Here is a 22,326-nt window from a genome sequence, read left to right on the forward strand (position 1 = left end):
TTCCCATGACTTTAAGACTTTGTTAAGCAGACACGCCCAGTTATCCTCTGTAAGGTTCTTCCTCTCTTATTTTGTAACTGATTAACTGTTTCTTTGTCTCCAGTATTTCCTATAGAAGATCCGAAGGCTTGATTATCAGCCATATTTTATCATATCAGGTGGCATGTATTGTCTAATTGTTGCCACTACTAGTGACTAGCAATTAAAGTCGATTCCTGGATTAAGTTGGTGACATCTGATTCCTCCATTGTAAAGTTAATACTATATATTTGAGATAGGCAAGAACTTTGTGGGAAGATATTTTGGTACAATGTAAATATCCAGATTCACCTTATCTTTTCCCTTAATAAGTTTAGTATCCATTGATTATTGGTATTTAGTATCCACTAATTTTCTCATTAAGTGTTGCAAGTTGGTAATTTTCTAATTCTGTTATTTCATCTATATTTGCTTGCTGGCTTTCTTCTAAAAGAAGAACCTTTCTCATTAACTAATATTATTTGATAACCCTGAAATACAGCTCCTACTGGAGAGGCAGGATAAATGCTTACTTATTTCCTATTAATTACTCATTTTCAGCTGAAGGGTTAGTGGTGATAAATGAGTTGTTGCTGTTATTGGTGGTGATTTTTCTTTTCTTTTTCTTTTTTGAGTATCAATATTTGGGATTTTAAAATTTTCATGTGTTTCAGTCAATTGCAGTCATTATTCTTTTTGATGTTTAAATTGTCTCAGATTTGGCCAGTGGGGAGTCCCTGAGTGCTATGACGTGACTGCATTAGTCTTTAAAAGCTTATTTTCTGGCATGACATGATGAGGGCTTCCTGGTTCATTCCTTTCCATGTACTGGAATCAGCATGTTCCCATGGAGACCTGTTTTATAAAGTGGGAAGGGCCAAATTTATAGGCCAAATCTGGGTATGACATATGCTCATTGATATTGGGGTATCATTGCTTCTTGACTTTTTCAGTGAAAAGAGGTGAACAGTATAGGTACATATGTGTGCGTGCATGTGTGTTTAAATGACAAGATGATATTGATATTTACATTTCAAATTTTAGCAAACTTTCAATTTCAGAATATTTTTTAATTTACAGAAAAGCTGCAAAGATAGTTCAGAATTCAGGTATATCCCTAACCCAGTTTCTCCTATTGTTAACATCTTATATTACCATGGTACATTTGTGACAATTAAACTAATGCTGGTACATTAGTATTAACCAGACTCCAAATTTTATTTGGATTACACTTTTTTTTTAAACTAATATCCCTTTCAAGGTACCACATTACATTTAGTCTTCATGCTTGTTTAGTCTCCTCTGGTTTATGATAGTTTCTCAGTCTTTTCTTGTTTCTCATAACCTTGAAAGTTTTGAGGTGTTCTGGTCAGGTATTTTGTAGACTGTCCCTCAATTTGATTTTTTATGATGTTTTTCTCACGATTAGATTGGGGCTGTAGGTATCTGAACTGAATATGACAGAAGTACAGTGCTCTTATCACATATCACGGGTGCATGCTATCATGTTTAATAAATGCTGCTCACACTTGGGAGAGTGGAAAAACTGAGCTCTACCTCCTGGATCGAGTGATATGTACATGAACTACTTGGAATTCCTTTGTAGGGAAGAATTGTCTCTTTTTCCCATTGATTTAATCATTTTTTCTATCAGTATTGACTAATGGCTACTTATTTCATACCTTTAGTTGTAAGCCAGTGCTGTATTATTAACAGTTTGTTTCCACTGTGGCCTTTGGAAGCTATTTCAATTTGGCTTTTACGGCCCTTTCTTTGACATGCCTCTTTTTTTTTTTGTCATTCCTTACTTTTTGGTATTATAAGATGCTTCAGACTCATATTTTTTCCTGTCCCAGTCCTAGGATCAGTCATATTTCCTAGGAGAAGGGTGTCAGAAAACAGTAGGTAGGTTCTTGATGTGCTTGTTGCTCTTGGGGTGCCACTGCGTCTAGGCCTTCCTCAGACAACAGATCTAGGAAGTGAATGCATGTATACTGACCTGTGTATACACTGTATCTATAATTGTTTATGTAGCTTTTTTGCCTCTATATTAAGCTAACCAAGGCATTCATACTCAGGTCTCTGACTCTAATCCAGTGCACATTGGTTCATTCTAGCCTTCCCTCTTCCTCCTCCTCAGAAACTTTTCAGCTTTCCAACACTGAGAAACCTGGCTCCCAACACTCATCCATATATATGTATTTGTTTAACCCCTCTATACATGTAAAACAGTTTCAGAATTGTAAATCTGTAAAGCTGTTCCAATTTAAATTTAACATTACAGAATGTTTACTTAATGTCTTTCATTTTCTACTCAAATTCAAAGATAGAACTTGTTTTTGAGAAAGGGCTTACTGGACAAGACCAGGAGTTGGCAAAATTTTTCTATAAAGGAAGGGTCTGATAGTAAGTATTTTAAGCCTTACAGGCAAAAATGATCTTTTAGAATTTATCTGTGTGTGCGTGTCTATGTTATATAATATTAAATTAAATTTACATTAAATTTTTAAGTAAAGAAAAAGGAGCAGTACAGGTATTTATATTCTTTTCATTCAATTTCATTTTCTTTATTTTGTTAGCTTCTTGTTTTGATTCTGACATCCAACATATTAATGATCAATCCTTTTTTTTTTTTTTTTTTTTTTTACAATTGTAAGTTTGATAAATGTGCAGTAAGTTCTCATTCAGTTGATAATGGTTAAATATGGCAGAGTCAGATTTTGGTATGCCATTAGGAGCTTTTCTTTATTTTGACACTGATCTGTTAAACAACCTTTTGGATTAAGTTATTCACCTACATGAGAATCCATGCATACCTATAACTCAGCTAAATTCTTCCATAACTTTTTTGTCTCCCATCCACATTTTTCCTATATCATCTGCCAAGAAAACTTGAGGGAATTTGTTGACTGTCTTGAAGATGTAAAAGCACAGGATGCTGTTTTCAGGTCATCTTCTCACCTGTAATAGCAGATGTCAGAATTTGGCTGATTTGCAAGAGGCAGCATTTGGGTGAATCAGTGGGTGTCAAAGAGGCATTCACACTTAAAGAACCCCCTACTAGCCATTCAGGAGGAGAGGTAGAAGTCCTAAGGATAGGAATAGACTGTGCTAAGGTATTCTGGATTTAGGGCAATTGTGATGAATTTCTCCAAAGGACTCTGGTGCTGTAATGTTCTTGGCCTGGTTCTCAGTCACTCCCTTGAGACACCTTAAAAAGATTGATGTTAAATGTTTTCTTGATTTATTCTATAAAAATCAGATTTTAAAAAGTGCTATATTTTTGTTGTTGCTCGACTTCTTTTTTGGTATTTTGAAGTCTGTTTAATAATTTGTTTTGGACTTTTGCCCAGTCTCGATATTAGATTTGTTATTAGGATCTCTAGTTTCTAAAGTCAGTCCCATTTAGTGAAAATCAGTACCACATTTTCTCTGATGCAACCTGCTAGTCGTCTTCTGTTTTCTCTCTGTTTTCTCACAGGTTCTCAATAATTGTATATGCAGGTTTAAAGAGTCAGAATCCTTGGAATCACAAACCCTTCCTTCAGATATATCCTCTATACCAAAAAACAAAAACAAAAACAAAAAAACAAAAATATATAGATGGAGTAAAATTTTTCATAAAATATCAAGAATTTTGGGATTACTTAGGGTAACCCAAGTTAAGAATTCTTTATCTTTTGACTACTTAAAAATGGCTAGATACTCTCCATTCTCTTCTTTTTAAAACATTTTAATTAAGTAATATATAACATATTCTCATAAAGAAATTAAAACATTATGGATAAAACTAAATTTCTTCCTTGATCACCTTCATTTTAATGTCTCTCCTAGGTGTTACTACTATTTTCGTCATGGTATACATGCTCTGAGTTTTTTCCATGCAGTTATCAACAGTTATATGTACCTATTAAAAACAGGTATATACTCTATTTGTTTTCATAAATGGTATCAGATGGTATCTCATTCTCTTTTATCTTTTCATTATAAAATTATATAAGCTTAAGGAGTTTTTTTTTAACTTTCCTGGGTTTCCACTATCCTCTATAATTGTCATCAAGTTACATAATTTTGTGAATTTTATCTCGTTAACGAAATGCCGGTGACCTCTTGGGTGGTATCTCAGCTCGGATGTCAACTCCTCAGAGACCTTTATTAATCACCCCATCAAAAGTAGCGCTTGCCTTCATCTCTCCACTGCTACCAACTCTATCCATTGTCCTGATTTATTTTCTTCATAGAACTTCTCATTATCAGAAATGATCTGTTTTTTTACATGTTTACTTGTATTCGGCACCTGGAACCGTGCGTGGCCTATAGTAGAAACTTATTATTCATTAAATAAGTTGTAAATAGAATCTTTTCATATTTTTCTCTAAAAATTTCTTTTTGTATGGAGTAACAACCAAGATGTGTCACCAGAATGTTCCTATCTTTCACAAAGAAGGAAAGTATAAAGATTTCTTTATTATTTGTCCCGGAGGATCTAAAATCTTTGGCTTAAAGTCTATCAGTTCAGGGCAAAGAAGGAACAGGCAGTTCTTAAAATGTCTGTACTGTTGGTGATGCATTGGGCTTCTGGCCTCAGGCTGATATGTTTAGCTCTTAAAAAAAAATAACACAACAAAACTGAGACATGTACTCTCAAAATAACTGGTTAATGAGTGTTATTGCATCTTATGATTTACATTCATTTTGTGTTAAAATTGATTGCCACTGAGTCACAAGTTCCACTTTGTAATGGCATTTGCAGTTCTTGGTATATATCTTTTAGTTCCTTCTTTTGATTAAACAGTCCTAGAGTTCAAAGGAAAAAAACAAAACACCTTTACCTGGTATTCGCCTTCCTGAGTGAGTCTTAGATTTAGAAATTAGAAATTTTTTCCTATAAGAAATCAGAATGGATGAATCATTTCTCTAGCCATTGGGCATGATCCACCATACTTTCTGCTTATTTAGCTGGCTTGTGTCATAATTGTCAGTTATTGTGTGGCTGGGGAAAATTTCATTACTCTCTGACTTTCACTGAAGTATTTTTACCCCCTGTTTCTTTTCTGTAGTAGACTGATTTATGTAAAATTCAGTCCTACAACTAAGTATTACTCTAGAGTCAATGTGTAGGATAGGTTAAAACCTGGTTTCTGAGTCACAGAAATTTGAATTCTGTTTCGGCCAGTTCGTTTGCTGTATGACATGGCAAGTTATTTAATCATTTTGACCCTTGGCTTCCTTGTCTGTAAAATAGAATTAACAATATCTATTTCTTTGGGTTGTGGTAATTATTAAATGAATAACGTATGCAAAGTCGGCACACAGTGACAAAGCATTCAGTAAATAGTAGCACTTAGTATTTTATAATTGTTTAAAATAAAGGAATTCTAGGACAGACTCTCACAAGTTGATATCTCAAAGTATTACTTCACATTACTGAGATTTTGTTCACATCAGAAGATTAGATTTTACTCTAAAAATTAAGACTACTATTTAATCTGTTATCTGACCTGATTTTGTTTTTAGGAGCACTGGCTATCTAGTTTTGATTCTCTTTTAGCTCTTTTCCATTCTCCTTTTTCTTCTTTCTGACCCAGTTCTCTTTATCTCCCCCTTTTTTCCTATAACCTGTAAAAATCTCATAAGTCAATTCACTACTAATTTCTTGCTGTTTTAATTCAGTACCTTAATGTTTTTAGTGAACTTCTTAAAAGTCAAATTATTTTACATGCAGTAAAATTCATTCAAAAAGAATGAAAAGAACGAGTTTTGAGATATGCATACAGTCATATTACCACCACCACAATCAAGTTATACAACATTTCCATTATCCCAAAAAATTCCTTCCAGACACTTCTCTTGACCCCCAGGCAATCAGTGATCCAATTTTATTGTTGCCTCTATCAATGGATTTCTTTTCTTTTTATTGCTGTGTAGTATCCCGTTATATGAATATACAACAGTTTATCTGTTCATTAACTGATAGACATTTGGGTAGCTTCCAGTTTTTAGGTATAAAGAATCAAGCTGCTATAAATGTTTCCATACAGGTATTTTTGTGGATAGATATTTTAATTTACTTGGGTAAATACTTAAGAGTAAATTGCTGGGCTGTACAGTGTGTATGAACTTTATAAGAAATTGCCAAACGTTTCCAAAGTGTTGTACCATTTTGTTTTCTTAGGAGCAATGTGTAAGAGTTCTAGTTACTTTACGTTTTTGCCTATACTTGGTATTGTCTGTGTTTTTAAATTTAACCATTCTTTTGGGTGTGTAGTGATACGTAACTTAATTTCCCTGATGATTGCTGATATTGAGCTTCCTTTTATGTTCTTATTTACTTTACATATTAATCTTCTTTGGTGAAGTGTCTGTTCAGATCTTTTGCCCATTTTTAAGCTGGGTTTTCTTTCTTAGGTTGGTTGAGAAAATTCTTCATAAGATATGTGTATCACAAATGTTTCCTCTTAGTCGTGGCTTGCTTTTCATTTTCATGATGGTGTCTTTTGAAGAGCAGCTTTAATGTAATTTTTTAAATATTTTTATTTTTTATTTTCTTTATTAGTTTCAGGTGCACAAGACAAAATAATACTTAGATGTTTATCATTTATATCCCTCACACTGTGTGAACCCCCTTCCCCTATCCACTATCCCTCTGATATTGCACACAGCCATTACATTTCCACTGTCTCTATTCCTAATGCTGTACTCCGCTTCTTGTAAGTATATACATACATATATATATATATATATATATATATATATATATATATATATATATGTAAAATTATAGTTGGCATTCATTATTGTTCAGCTTCAGCTTCAGGTGTACAGTGCAGTGATCAGGCATCTACATCATCCCTGAGGTGGTCTCCCAAATGGGTCACGTGTCCATCAGATACCCTACAAAATGTTTATAACATTATTGATTGCATTCCCCAAATTGATTTTCAAAACCCCGTGGCCATCTTGTGGTTACCGACTATTTTGTAATCCCCTCACCTTCCCCCTTATCCCCACCCCCCCCCATCTAGCAACCCTCAGTTTTTCCTCTATGTCTCCAAAACTGTTTCTGATTAGTTCATTCACTTATTCTTTTCTTTAGATTCCTCATATAAGTGAGATCATATGGTATTTGTCTGCCTCTGTCTGACTCCTTTCACTTTGCATAATGTTCTCTAGGTCCATCCATGTTGTTGCAAATGGTAAGATTTCTTTCTTCTTTATGGTTGCGTAATACTCCATTGTATAAATGTACCACAGTTTCTTAATCCAGTCATCTACTGATGGGCATTTCGGTTGTTTCCATGTCTTGGCTATTGTGTATAGTGCTGCAATAAACATAGGAGTGCATAAAGATTTTTGAATTAGAGTTTTGTATTTCTCTGGATAGATACCTAGGAATGGAATTGCTGGATCATAAGGTAGTTCCATTTTCACTTTTAAATAGTGTTCTCTGTCATTGCACATTGTCTGCTTGTTATTATAAACCATGCTTTCTTGAATTTTTTTACATAGAAAAATTTCTACAAATATTTATTAAATGAAAAATAGTTTTTCAAAAATGTCCCATTTTTATAATATATAACTTAGTATTTATGTTTTTCAATTACTAGGCAAAGTTTGGGATATTCATTTTGGGAATGAACATATTATGTGGAGGAAATGGAGAATTCCCACTTTCTACTTTTACATGATATGGCAAAACAACATGAATTGCTTTTGTAATTTAAAAGATACCTTATACTTCAGAAAACAAGATATCATAAACAAAATTAAAATACAAAGGATAAACTCAAAAAGTTGAAATACGTATTGAAAACAGTGGGCTACTATCTATAATAGAGTTTCTGCAGAATTAAAGAAAGGGATATTTGAAAATTAAAACTGATCCATGGAAATGAATTAACAGATAGAAGAGATACAACTGACCAGTAGACTTGAAAAAAGATGCACAGCTTCACTAACCATCGATGAAGGAAAAATTAAAATGCCAGTGAGGTACTACTTGTTACCTATAAGACTGGAAAAGACAAAAAAGACCTATACTGTCCACTGTGGGGAGGAGACAAGGTGGGATATCAACTACTAAACTTTTTCTCTACAGAGCAATTTGATAATACCTATTAAGTTGTAAAATGTAAACTATGATGATAAGGTTTGGTGAAATGACTACTTTTAGGCATTGTTGATGGGAATGTAAATTGGTACTATTTTTGGAGGGCAATTTGGCATGATGTTCCAAATTACAAGCACAGATATGATCCAGTAACCCATGTTTAAGAATTTCTCTCATACTGACACATGGAAATGACCAAGGAATAAGTTTATTTATTGCAGCATTGTCAATAGTAATAGATATGTTTTCTTGAATTTTATTTTTAGCATGAAACAATGACAGTTTAAAAATATCTTTTTTCATATAACTATGAAAAAATAGTTCTTAGCTATATTCTTTGTCTTTTATGCTCTAAAACAGCAATTGGCAATTTATGACTAGACGGCCAAATCCAGTTCATGGCCTGTTTTTGTATTACACTTGAACTAAGAATTTTACAATTTTAAAGGGTTGTAAAACAAAATACAACAAGGAATATGTGATGGAGATCATATATGGCCTGCAAAGCTTAAACTATTCACCCCCTAGCCCTTTACAGAAGGTTGGCTGACCCATCCTCTAGAATCTCTTCACAAGCCCCGTACTATTTCACTGTCCTGCCTGGAGACAAATAGATGGAATAGATTCTTCTTACATCTTCTCACTTCCTTAAGGAAAATAGCTGTAGCTAGTGGAATGAGGCTGTGGTCTGAGGGATTTTCCAGGGGACTGGGTCTGAGAGTAATCCTTACAGGGGAGTCTCCTCTTCTTGTGATGGATACTCTGTTTTCAGGGAACCTATTCTGTTAGGTTTCTCACTAGTGGGTACATCTTTGTTTTGTGAACCTCTGTGTCATCTCTTGAACAACCTTTTCAGCTGCCAGCTCTCTACTGTTGTGAAACTGCTTCCATAAGAACAGCTTTTCTACTTTGAGAACTTGCGGCTGTAGGAATTCATGGTTTGTGGGATATTTTCAAATGAGGCTGTTTTTCTAATCACTCTGCTCCTTGTCTTACAGAAATTTCTGGATCGTTTCTACCTTTGTTTCTCATTCAGTTTCCAATTCTGATATTTCTCCCTATTGTTATATTTTCCTAGGTTATTTCTTTTGCTATTTGGACTAGGTTAGCCTAATGGATTCCTCAAGCAGCTATTTTTCCATAGACGTCTTTTATATTTCCTGTTTTTAAGTTTTGCAGGACTTCATATTTATGTTTTTTTTTTGCATCATCTTCAGCATCTTCTCTGCACTGGAAAGATATACGTCACATTCTTGTGTGACCTTCCACGTGTCCTTAATTTCGAAAGTCTATGTTTATGTTTTTATCCCGAACTTCTAAGGACTTTGTAATCGTCATCTTTATATCTGACCGTGTTTCTTATTACTTTGTAACATGAAGTCTTCCTTGCGGTCAGTTTAGTGTCCTCTTTCCTTCCTATCCAAGTACTTGGTCCTTTTCTTCACCTTACCTTTTTGCGTCTCTTTTTGCCCCGCTAATTTCTTCAAAATTCTTCCTTCAAGATTCAACTCAAACGTCTTCCTAATTAATTGAATCTCACTTAGAATACTACTGCAGTCTCTACTGTTTTTTCCCTACTATTCATGCTAAATCCCTTTAATGCCTTCCTGACGCATTTTGACTAAAACTCAAATGTCTTGCCATGGTTTATAAAGTCATTTGTGCCCTGGCCCCGGATGATTTCTTCTCTTTTCTTAGTATATGCTAGCAAAATGACTGAGGGATTTTTTTACACAGTACTTTTTTTTCTGCTTAGAATGCTCCCCCCCTACCTCTGGTACCTGTTCCCCCTTCAAAAACATGGTTAATACCTTCTTATACTTAGGCTTCCACCTAAATGTCACTTTTCCAGAGAGGCTGTCTAAAGTACGGCCCTCCCATTACTTGCTCCCTCAACTCTTTTTATTCACTGTTAGATGCAGAGCCCCTAACTGCTCTTATTCTGCTACTAGAATTAAGACTTAAGTTATTTCTAATATCAACATTATAAAATAAGCTATTGGGAATAATCAAACAAGTCTTAGTTTTTGTTAATCATCGTCATTGATTGGCTGTTTTTGATATTTCTTTAATCCTCAGAAGACATGAAAACATGTTGTTTAAGTATTTATTACCTTTTGGACTTATCGTATTTTAGCATGGAACTTGACTGTGAGACCATATAAAGTCATAAAGCTTTAATCTCTACTTGATTGGGTGATAGAGTAGTTTTATCACATTCCTAAGTAAGAATATACATTTTAATGGAAAGGAAGGGTTATTGATTGGCTTTAGTAAATTTATATTTAGTCTTGGATATAAATTTTCTCTAGTTTTGTTTGAAAGACGTATGATTTTATCAAGTTAGTACAAGCTTTCTAACCATTAGTATGTTTAAGCTATTAGGTGATATACGTATTCCTAATTAATTGTGAATTGGAAATCTGTATTTATAAATTTAAAAGCTCAAATGTTGAAGTAGCTGAACATTTATTTTCGCATGGAATAAATTAGTGTTTTTCTGATATTCTCATTAGAAACGTTAGATGGTTCTGCCCCATGTCTATTGCGTTTTTTGTTCTGTTTTCAGCACTAGATAATATATGTTGCATACCTAGAAGGAACAGACAGTTTCATCAAATACTATAGGAAGATGGCATGCAAATCTGAAATTATATTTTCTCTGTTATTGCCTTTCATTTCCAAGAATGAAGGGGTTATATTTGACATAGTGCTTGAGTTTTTTGAGTGGGTATGGAAAATCAGAAAAAAATATAAGAATATTTCTCTTGAGTATTTTGGTAAGTAATAATTAAAAACACATGCTAAACTTATACTAACTTGTAATGAATTTAAATGTTCAATGTATTCGATTCAGATGTATTCATTACAGTTAGCTACCAAGATTTTATACCCCTCAAATAATCTCAAGAAGACCTTGGAAATAAAGAAGTAAGAATCATAGCAGCTACTTATTTCACATACTGTGCTGGATGCCTTCATGTGTACTCTTTCTAATCCTCACCCGGTCCTGTATCATTTCTCCTGGTTTTTCGGTGGAGGAAACCAGGACTCAGCACCGTTCGTTATACAGTTAGTGCATGAACTCGGTCTCAGGAGCACGTCTGCAAAGTGCTGCCATCTAGTCCCATCTACTCGTTTTCCAAAAAGCGGGGAGACGGCGGCTAGTGAAGCCGAAAGACTGGCTCATCACCACACAGCTAGTTAGCAGCAGAGCGAGGACTGGATCCCTGGCCCTCTCGCTCACATTCTGGTACACTTTTCACTACATCAGGACACCTTGGCTCCTGAGCCCCAAGTGACAGCCCCAAACAGCTGTGTTTATCTGTCTTGCATGTCTCAGCTTGTTTTGCTAGCAGAGCAAAAACTACTTAAAAGGATCCTCAGTCTTCACCTTTCCACTCCCTTCCACTTACACTCATATCGTCTCCCTTGCCCCATGAATAACTTCGCAGAAAGAATTGTGCAATGTCAGTAAGCCTTCCTCGGGTGTCAGAGTTCCTCCCCAAGAGAACATTCGCTTCCTCACGACTCCAGTTTACTGTTAGGATTGGCTTTCCCCCGCTTCTCTTTGATGGGAATCTTAGTTGTTTAGGCAGGAATTTGAGGAGCAGATGTTATACCCCTTGAACAAGCCCTTTAATTCTCCTTACTTCTGTGTCTAATAACTCTTAATCCTGTCCTTTTAACTCTGTGGCTAGCAGAATTAAGAGTGAAGTGGCACAGGAATGGTGAGCTTGGTGCTGAGGTTTCATTTTAATGTTGGCAAAGAGAGCAGGTGAAGAACAATGAGGCAGAGGGAAAACATTATGTTTTCCTATAAAGCAAAAATGCAAGGTGAGTAGTAGTGTGGGATCGCTGAGATTTTGCATGTCCCTCCAAATATAACTAGAGCAGTTTGGTAGAGCAAATAGCCAGATCAGTGGAGCCACTGACTGTTTTTACTATGTAGTCTTACTCACTGTTTTTTAGATTTTCCTTCCTTTTAGAAATAAAAATGATTCACCTGAAACAAACCAAAGTGATTGCTTACAGTACTTGATATTTCATGGTTATGGAAGAAAATTAAGATGTCCCCAAAATGAGGGGACTGTAAACAAAGATGCCCTGTGAACTAAGCGGTTCATTCTATTCTTACTATTAATATATAAGACTTAGCAGTCTGAACTGTCTAATTATTGTAGATCTGGTTTGGGAGCTTCAGTTGCTCATCTACCTTAATGCTTTGATCTTGGGCATATGGTGAAATTCCTCACACCGTCACACGTTCTAACCCCAGAGCCCACTCGGATCTTTGTTTGAATTATCTAGCCATTAGCATCAGTACTGTGAATTAGTACATTAAGAATGGCTTTTGAAGAATAAATATGTCAAAAACTATCAGGTAGAATTTTAGCGTTTTAGGAGGAATGGTCAGTATAAATTTTGAGCAGCAGTTTTTCGTTACTGGTGGCTGTGCAGAAAAGCAGTTTCAAATATAAGTGTCTGATTTGTATTTGCTAACCAACCAGGAAGAATACTTCTATTGAGACCTAGCCAGACACACATAAAATTTAGTTTTTTGTATACTGTTTCTAGAAGACAAAATTATGAGTTAATAGTTTTTTCTTTTTTTTTTTTTCTGAAACACCCATTTATGTCTCAGCCTTGAATTATGGACTCAGAAAGTAAATTGGACTAAATAGCCTAAAATTTTGTTAAAAATTGTCTTATCACTGAAGTTTATTTTATTTTATTTTGAGATTGGCCTGTTAGGATAAATCAAGGAATTCAATTGATTTTTTGCTAACAAAGTTACATTCATAAAGGAAGCTATGAAGACAGCTTTAAAAAAAGAAAAGTTCATTTTTTTTTTAAAATTTTTATTGGGGAACATTGGGGAACAGTGTGTTTTTCCAGGACCCATCAGCTCCAGGTCAAGTCATTGTTTTCAATCTAGTTGTGGAGGGCACAGCTCAGCTCCAAGTCAAGTTGCTGTTTTCAATCTAGTTGTAGAGGGCTCAGCTCACTGGCCCATGTGGGAATTGAACCGACGACCTTGGTGTCAGGAGCACTGCACTCTAACCAACTGAGCCTACCGGCCGCCCAAAAGATGTTCATTTTTATTTTTGAAAGAGAAATTTTATATTTGGGACTTCAATTATTAAGTTAGTTTTCCACAAGAATTCTTTATGGATTTGCGTATTAATATCTATTTAAGGTGTATAAGTTCTTTCCGTTGGTATTTATTTGGGGATTTTTTTTTAAGAGGATGGCACCTGTGGTAGCATACCTTTAAAATGGCTCTGGTCTGATACTTTACCATATCTCTGAAGAATGTCATAGACAGTTTTTTAGCATGGTGAGTAAAAAATTTTTTACCTGAGGTGTTTATTTCAATAGTCATTTCTAAATTTATGTCTGAAAGTGACATTTAGGGACTGCACAATGAGTTTTTTAGTACTGGTAGTTTTATTGTCCAAATGGCCTGTAAAGATTTCATTAGGTTTTTCTTTTGTTTTGTTTTTAAAGAACATTTTACTTAGTATTTCACTTTTCATCTATTTTATGAGACAGTAAGAATCTTCTGTTGCTCCAAAGTGGAGACTGTTTTATGTTGTTTATTTCGTATTGTTAATGGCTGAACTGTTCAGTGCACTAGCCACTGGCACCTGTGGCTATTTAAATTTAAATGAAATGAAATGAACATTAAGTTCCTTAGTTGCAGTAGCCATATTTCAAATGCTTGATAGTTGTGATAATGTGGCTAGTGGCTCTTGTGGTGGATAGCACAGATATAAAACGGTTCCATCATCACAGAAAGTTCTCTTGGACAGTACTGGTCTTCCAGTAGGTAGGATGCTGCTGACAGACTCATATTGCAGTTGTTGTGATAGCTTTCCTCCTCTTTGGGGTAGATTTTTTTTCATTTTACAACCCTAATAATTTTTCAGGCTCTGGGAGAATTTTATAATTTACTCTTTCTGGTTAAAATAATATGTATTTCATTTTGCCCTAACAATTATGTATGTATATTTTTCAAATTATACACATTCCTACCACATGGAGGTGACTACTATTAACATTGTGGTATTTGTCCTTCTAGCTTTTCATACTCCCATATGTAAATACTTTATTTTATAAAATGAGTACCATTCTGTGCGTATTGTATTGTAACCTCCTTATTAATGTTTATACACATCATAGACAGATATAGGTGGAATTTTTCTAAAATTTATATCCACTTGGCAAATATTTATAGAGCACCTCCTGTGTGCCAGTTATTGTTTCAGGTTTTGAGCATAGGATACTATATAACTATAGCCCTGTCCTCATAGAGCTTTCCATCTAGTGAGGGAAGACCAACTACAAACAAAACACATATAATAACAGATGGTGATAAGTCCTGTGGAGATATAACAAACAGGATGAGGTGAGTTACACAGTTTCATTCTTAGGGACATTTGAGAACCATCCCCCTCCCTTTATATAATTAAAAAAATTAAATTTATTGGGGTAACATTAGTTAATATGAATTTCAGGTGTACAACTTTATAATACACTTGTTTAATGTGTGCTTATCACTGAAAGAATCTCCTTCCATCACCTTGTATTTGACCCTCTTTACCCTCTTCATCCTCCCCCACCCCCCTTCCCTTCTGGGAACCACCATTTTGTTGTCTATATCTATAAGTTGTTTTTTGTTTGTTCATTTGTTGTTTTTGTTTTATTAATTTTTAAAAATTAATATTTGTTAGTGTTAATTTTGGAAGGGTGGTTCACCATAGGCCTCTGATGGACCTTCATTATCAGCAACAGTTAGGTCAACTTTGGAGAGTTGTTCTTGGTCCCATACATAACTTTCATCCTTTGCACCACTGCTATTTTATTTATAAGACTATTGCATTAGCAACTTGGTTGTTCATTACCTGTTTTGAAGTTGATGTTTTCTGTGGTTAACATGTGATACAAAGACCTTCATACTTGGTGTCCATTTTCATTTGTCGATCTACATGCATCTTCCCAACATATCCTTGGTCTCGATTTCTTGATCTTTTCTAGGGTTTATCACTCATTTCCCTGAGACCATGTTTCTTATCAATGTACTTGTTACTTTTTGCTCATCTGATTCAATTAGCATAATGATATGAAGATTAAGGACCAGAATGAATTTTTTTGGATTGTCCAGATGGTCCAGGTTCCTTGGGACTATGTTTGACAAAGGAAAATTAATATAGCCCTGGTTCAAGCATGTGCGTGTATGCTGCTGTTGGTTGCATGGGTTGTATGGGAAAGTCAACTGCTTTTGGTCCTCCTCTCTAGCAGAATTAGAAAGACACGCTTTCCCAGGTCAGTGACTGCATACCACTGACCTGGCAGAGAACAATAACCTCTGTCTTCTCAATGTTGTCTTTAATTGGTGATTAATCATTCTGAGCCTTTCATTGTCTTCGTTGTATTGAGTGCCCCTAGCAATAGCTATCCAATTCCATAGTTCTTTTAATTACTATTTTTCTTGTAGTAGTAATTAAATGCCTGAAATACTGCACCAGCCAGTGCCTTCCCTTTCTCTGATAACCTTTTAGAAATTGCCATTGCACTGCTGTACATATCAGAGACGGCATACCATCAGTGATGGTTCTTCATTGCTGGCTAGTCAGGGATTGATACTGCTCCAAAATCTCATTTGGGAGTCAACTTCATAGGACCACTTTTGATACCAACTTTCTCAGGTCAGGTTCCTCAAAAACATACTTTAAAACTTCAGAATTTGCATACAGGAGGTTTGTTGAGCAATGTTTCTGGGATCAACCCCCGTGAGAGAAGGTGCAAGGGAAGGAGCATTAGGAAGATGGAGAATTGACTTGCCATGTAATTGCAAGAGCAGCCTCACCTGATCCTGCAGGGCTTGCTGAAGCTAGAATAACCCTTCCAAGACATCCCATATTGAAGCAGAGGGCTGGGCCACCTTACTGCTTGTCAACCAGTCATTGAATGTGAGCTGCTTTGGAATGGTAACATAAACTTGGGTGAGGGAGTTCTCTGCAACTTAGGGAAATTCTTGGGGATTTAGTTGTTAGCCATCAGTAAGCCAGATCCTGGGATCTGGGATAATGAGTACTTTGACCCTGGAGGGGTAAAATCTGGGTGGCACACCACAACATTCACTACAGCCACAATGGCAAGATTAGTTTTAGTGGAGTGGGGAGGGTGGAAAGGATACTATGGTGCTGAAGAGATAATACAGGAGATGAAAACTTGTTAAAACAGTGAACCTGTCAAGGGGAAGAGAGAGAAGATACTCATTAGAAGTTCCCGAGGAGACTGGAAAGGATGGGATCAAGAATGTAGGTAGTAGAATTGCTTTGTGCAGGAAGTGGTTCATTTCCAATATTGTAATCAAAGAGAAGAAGAGAGTTCAGATGAAGATAAGTTTATAACATTAATGGGAGGAAGTTGAGGCAGTTCTTATTTGTTTCTTTTGGGAAAGAGCTGTAAGAATCAACAGCTGGAGGAGGGAGAGTTGGTTGGATTGAAGATTTGGAGTAGAGATTTTAATGGATTGACATGGAGAGTGGGAGAAGAGAACCAACAGAACCACCACTGGTGTTGAAGGCCCATTTGAGGTTGATGTTCCTTATTTTGTAGAATTATTTGTGCAGTCGTGTGACTTTTTCTCTGACAGCGTTTAATGTGGTTAAAGTATAAACATTATGCCCAGGGTCTTACCAGATTATTTTCTTTTTCTTTTGCATAGCCATCAGATCAAGTCATTACAGTATAGTAACACAGGAGATATGATTCTTGTTGTATCTGGAAGTTCTCAAGCCAAAGTGATTGACAGAGATGGTTTTGAAGTAATGGAATGTATAAAAGGAGACCAGTATATTGTAGACATGGCCAACACCAAGGTAAGCATTAAACAAGTATTTTAGTGAATTTAATTAATTCAGCACACATTTGTTAACAACTTGTTGGAGTTGCCCTAATTCACCCCAAAAATTAGTGTCTTGTTTTAAACAATTTGTTATTTCTCACAATTCTGTGGATTGACCAAAAAGTTCTTCTGCTCCATATCATGTCAGCTGGGTCCCTTGGATGGTTATCAGTTCCAAAATGGCCTCACTCAGGTGGTTTACAATTGGTGCTCTACCCCATGGCATCTCTTTTTCTCTTCCTCCTCTCCCCTCCACCCTTCTCCCTTTCCCCTCCACCCACTCCACATGTCGAGTTTGGGATTTTTCATAATGTGGTAGACTTAGTGGGGTCTGACTCCTTGCTTGATGTCTGGGTTTCATGAAGGATGAACATGGAAACTCTAGATTTCTTAAGGTCTGGCTTCAAGTCTTACATAACATCATAGGGACAGCTCAAATTTAGGGAGAGGGGAGATAGACTACCAACTGATGGGTGATTGGCAAGATCACATTTAAATATCATGTGGGATGGGAGATATGGATGCAGCCATCTTTGGAAACGTATCTACCACAAAACTACTGTGTACCAGGCTTTAGGACAGGAAGGAAAGAGGGTCTTGTCAACCTTTTTTATATAAAGATTTTTAGTGGGATAATGATATTTTAAAATTAATGTATAAGTATATTAAATATCAATTAACTATAGCCACAATAATGCTATAACTTAATGGCTTATTTATAATTGCTAACGTATCTGTGGGTTGGCTGCTGTTGGCTAGGCTTGGCTCCAAGCTGCAGAAAGAGTCTAGGTCTGTTCTGTATGTGTCTGTTCCTCCTTGCACCAGTCAACTCTGTGAAGGCATGTTTTTCTCATGGTGAGGATAGACAAGAAGGAAACCCCAACTCTGGAATCACATTTAAAGCCTTTGCTCATATCATGTCCATGAACATTCCATTGGCCAAAACAAATCACATGATCATGGGTAACATCAGTACAGTGGAGAAGTATTTCCAGTCTTTATTGAGAAGATCTAAAGTATCACATGTCAAAGGTTTTGGATACAGGAAAGCTTGATGGATTCGTAACAATAATGCAGTCTACCACAGATCTATTAAAGTGTCAATGGATATGGTCGATGCAGAATTTTGAGCCTTCATTTTAATTCTGATTTTTACTCTTTCTTCCCCGCCTGTCTAGTACCTTCTCGACACACTAATCCTCATGGTTTGTGTCTATATAAAAATCTTGTATGAGATTTGATTGTCTAAGAAAATATAGTTTATTCTTATTATTCATGGTTTCTGTATTTGCAAACTCACCTACTTCCTAAAATTATTTTGTAACCCCAAAGCGAATACTCAGGATTGCTTTCATGGTCACTTGCAGACATGCACTTGCACTCAGCAACAAAAAAGAATTGGAACTAAGTGATGCTCTGTCTGCCTTTTGTTTCAGCTCTCATACTGTAGTCAAGTGTCCTTTTTGTGGTCTGTTTAATACTATGTTTTTTCTTATTTTTGTGCTTTTTGTTGGTGATTTTGCTGTTTAAAATGGCCCCTACATGCAGTGCTGAAGTACTGCAGTCCTGTCTAGTGTTCGTAAGTGCAAGAAGTCTGTGATGTGCTTTACAGAGAAAATGCATGTTAGACAAGCTTCATTCAGGAATGAGTTATAGTGCTCTGTTGGCTTTGAGTTCAATGTTAATGAATATACATATATATATAATGATATAATGTACAATATATATAATGAATATATTATATATATATATAAAACAAGGTGTCCTTAAACACAAACATACATAAAACGAGGCTATATACAGGTAACCCTGTATATAACATGGTTGTTAGGTTCCTAAAAAATGCCTTGTTATGTGAATCCGTGTTATACGAAACAAAGAACTTGTACAAAAAAGGGGGTTAGGTTTCAAAAATTAAAAAAACATACTATTGTATTGTTATAATTAAGAGAAATATCTTTATTAAAGCAATTTTCATCACAAGCATAGCATATTAATATGTATTAAATAATGTTTTCTTCGTCATCACTACTAAGCTTTTATTACGTTTTGTGTTGTTCGGGGATTTCCCTAATTTCGAATGAGATATTTTTTGCTCTTAAAATCTCTTACCGTGTTTCCCCGAAAATAAGACTAGGTCTTATATTAATGTTTGCTCCAAAAGACGCATTGAGGCTTATGTTCAGGTCATGTCATCCTGAAAAATCATGCTAGGGCTTATTTTCAGGTTAGGTCTTATTTTCGGAAAAACACGGTATTGTGCTCCGTGTTGTTTGGGGATTTCTTTAATTCTCAAATTGTGTTAGAGTGAAACTGTGTTCTAGGATGCCGTGTTGTACGAGGGTTTTCCCCAATTCTCGAACCATGTTATTGAAGTGCCGTGTTATACGGGGTTACCTTTATTGATTGGTTGATGAAAATATAACTAGAAGCTTTCAGAAATCGAATCCTGTATTCGATAATTCAATGTTTGCAGGGCTTTATACACCATAACTACTGTGAATAATGAGAATTGACTGCAATCTATTTTAGGTGCTATAGGTTGACCTATTGGAATAAAGTATGTTTCAGATTGCCCTCTGTTGTACTCCATTGAAGTGACTCTCAATTCTAATGAGGATTGCAATCTGATGCCTTTTGTTTATTTATTAATTGTTCATTGCGTGTCCAGTATGTTAGATTATTCCAACAGAATTCAAATATAATTTACAGATAAAATTATATACAATTATATTATAATGATGGCTTGAATAGTGTTTTTTTCCCCCCATGTATTCTACCAGAGTTTCTCATTCCCCTCTCCTTAAAATTATCCCTCGGGATTCTACCAGACATTGTTTTGAGGGTGATTGTGGTAAGGAAATAAAGCAGATGGGTCTCCAGATCACTCTCTCTATCTTAAACTCAAATAGTTCTGTTTTCATCCATTTTATTTGAAGTTTCTGGGAATCCAAACTTTATTTTAAACAACTGGTTTGTGGAAATGAAGGCTTAAAAAACTCCTATTTAATTTATTCTTTTTTTTTAGTTTGTGCATACCAGAGACAATTTTTCTTAAAAAATGTGAGTAAGATCAATTTTTGCCAGCCTCCAAGGTCTGTAATGATTTCAGTCACTCAAGGCTACTTACATTATAAAAACACTAATACTTTGTTGATTTAGGTTTCAGCCAAGAAAATTTAGAAAAGAAAGGAATCTGAGTGGTTCTGTGTCAGGCTATTTCTGCAATCTCAGACTTAAACATATATAATAGTACATGTAGTAAGATGATTAGGAAAGTAGGAAAAGGATAGATAACCAAGTCTAGGTAGAAATACAGGAAATTAAAACACTATTAATTACTAATACGTAAAAAAATTATGTATTGTAACTATATTATAACTGCCCCCTCACCTGCCTAATATTATCTCCATTTTGATTTCAAAACCATGGTTAATATTTATTCTCTCCATTTCCCAGAGGCAAATATAATTAATTGATCATTTACTTGTCTAGGAAATGTTACTGGTATCTTAATTATAGTGTTTAGCTTGAGTGATGTGTTTTGGAAATGCAAGAATTATTATTTGAAAGCAGTAGATTTCGTGGAACACTTTTTTTCTTAACTTTTTAACCTCTTTTTTGATTCCAAGAATAATTAGTAACTGTGGCTTTACTGGCAATTCAACGAATAGGCTATTAAAGGAAACAATTAAATATATCTGATCTATTATGATAAAATATTAAGTACTTCAAATATAAACAGGCCTTTCTAATTATATTGTCAAATTGTTATCTTGTTAAATTTGTATCTCTAATCTTTATATCATTTTTTTTGTGTGTATATGTAGATATATGTATTTTTTAAGTGCACTTATAGTGGTACAGAAATTTTTTTCTGTTACGTACGGCAACACAATACATTACAGGGAGGGTAATTACACTTATACCCTTTAAAAATAAAGTTTATTAGGTTTCTAACAATAATTCCTGTCGACTATAGAAAATTTAGAAAATAAAAAAAGAAGGAAACATTACTCACAATTCTACTACCCAAATATAATCACTATTAACATTTCAATTTCTATATGTATTTTTTCCTTATGCATCTGAAAATCTTTTTCTGATCACACCAGAACCTTTACTTCAGTTATTGCTTGGAGCCATATTTTGCGTATTCCTCAGAATCTTGGGATTGTATGCTGGTTCCTCAGGGGCTGCTGTGGGGGTGGGAATGAGAGGCCTTGGGGTGGGACACTGCTCGTTCTGTTTTGTGGTCTGTGTTCTCCATAAAATATCTTTTGAAAAAAATCAGGTTTTCCTGCTTCTTTAAACTATTATTTCAAAATAATTTTTTAAAAATTTATTGGGGTGACAATTGTTAGTAAAATTACATAGATTTCAGGAGTACAATTCTGTAATACATCATCTATAAATCCCATTGTGTGTTCACCACCCAGAGTCAGTTCTTCCATCACCATGTATTTGATATTTTAAAATAATTTTAAATAAATAATTTTAAATAAAATGAAATAAGGTACAATAAAACTTATTTTATCTTGGAAATGGGACTTTACTTGTTCAGGTTTAGGTGATTGGGAAAGTAGGACAAGGATAAACAGAATCAACCGTTAAGCCATCCAAAAACATACTTTTAAAACTATAGTTATATTGTCTTCTAAAACTCACTTATTCTAAATCAGAATTTTGGTATGTTACTTCCAGTCAGAGTGTTTTTCTCTATTACTTTGAATTCTTACGCACATACTTTGCTTGGGATTCAAATGGGGCTCTTTGGATGAGAGCCCATAAATGTGTAACTGTAATTTCTGTCCCTCAGAACTCCAGAACAAATATATATAAAACTTTATGACAAATCAATATTTAAATTCTAAAGTGTCTTGATAGAGTATTAGTAAGTGAATGACTATGATAATACTTCTACAGTCTCATTTGTTAAACTTTTGTCAGTTTACCTACAGTTGATATTAAGTACATTTCCCTTGGATTGTCTTCAGCTCTTTTCAACTTCAAAACAATCTGTGCCATTTATTTCTTAATTACAGTTGGGCACCGCATAGCATTTTGGTCAAGGACTGCATATATAATAGTCCCATAAGATTATAAGGAGCTGAAAAATTTCTACTGCTTAGTGACATCGGAGCCATTGTGTCACTGTGCAACACATGACTCGCATGTTTATGGTGATGCTGGTGAAACACATCTGCTGTGCTGCCAGTCATGTGAAAGCGTAGCACACACAGTTATGCACAGTACATAGTACTTGGTAATGATAATAAAT

At 35.0% G+C, this 22,326-nt stretch overlaps 1 protein-coding gene across 1 annotated transcript in view; it reads left to right on the plus strand.

Moving 5' to 3' along the window:
- WDR70 (WD repeat domain 70) overlaps window positions 1-22,326 on the plus strand; it is a 238,384-nt gene that overhangs the window by 56,180 nt on the left and 159,878 nt on the right. The window contains exon 9 of the mRNA XM_074328991.2: window positions 16,866-17,019. Within this exon, the coding sequence (XP_074185092.1) occupies window positions 16,866-17,019 (154 nt within the window). The remainder of the gene's footprint in view (window positions 1-16,865; window positions 17,020-22,326) is intronic.

The sequence above is a fragment of the Rhinolophus sinicus genome, chromosome 3, assembly GCF_057876585.1.
Source record: "Rhinolophus sinicus isolate RSI-liver-muscle chromosome 3, RSI-T2T, whole genome shotgun sequence".
Taxonomy (NCBI): Eukaryota; Metazoa; Chordata; class Mammalia; order Chiroptera; family Rhinolophidae; genus Rhinolophus; species Rhinolophus sinicus.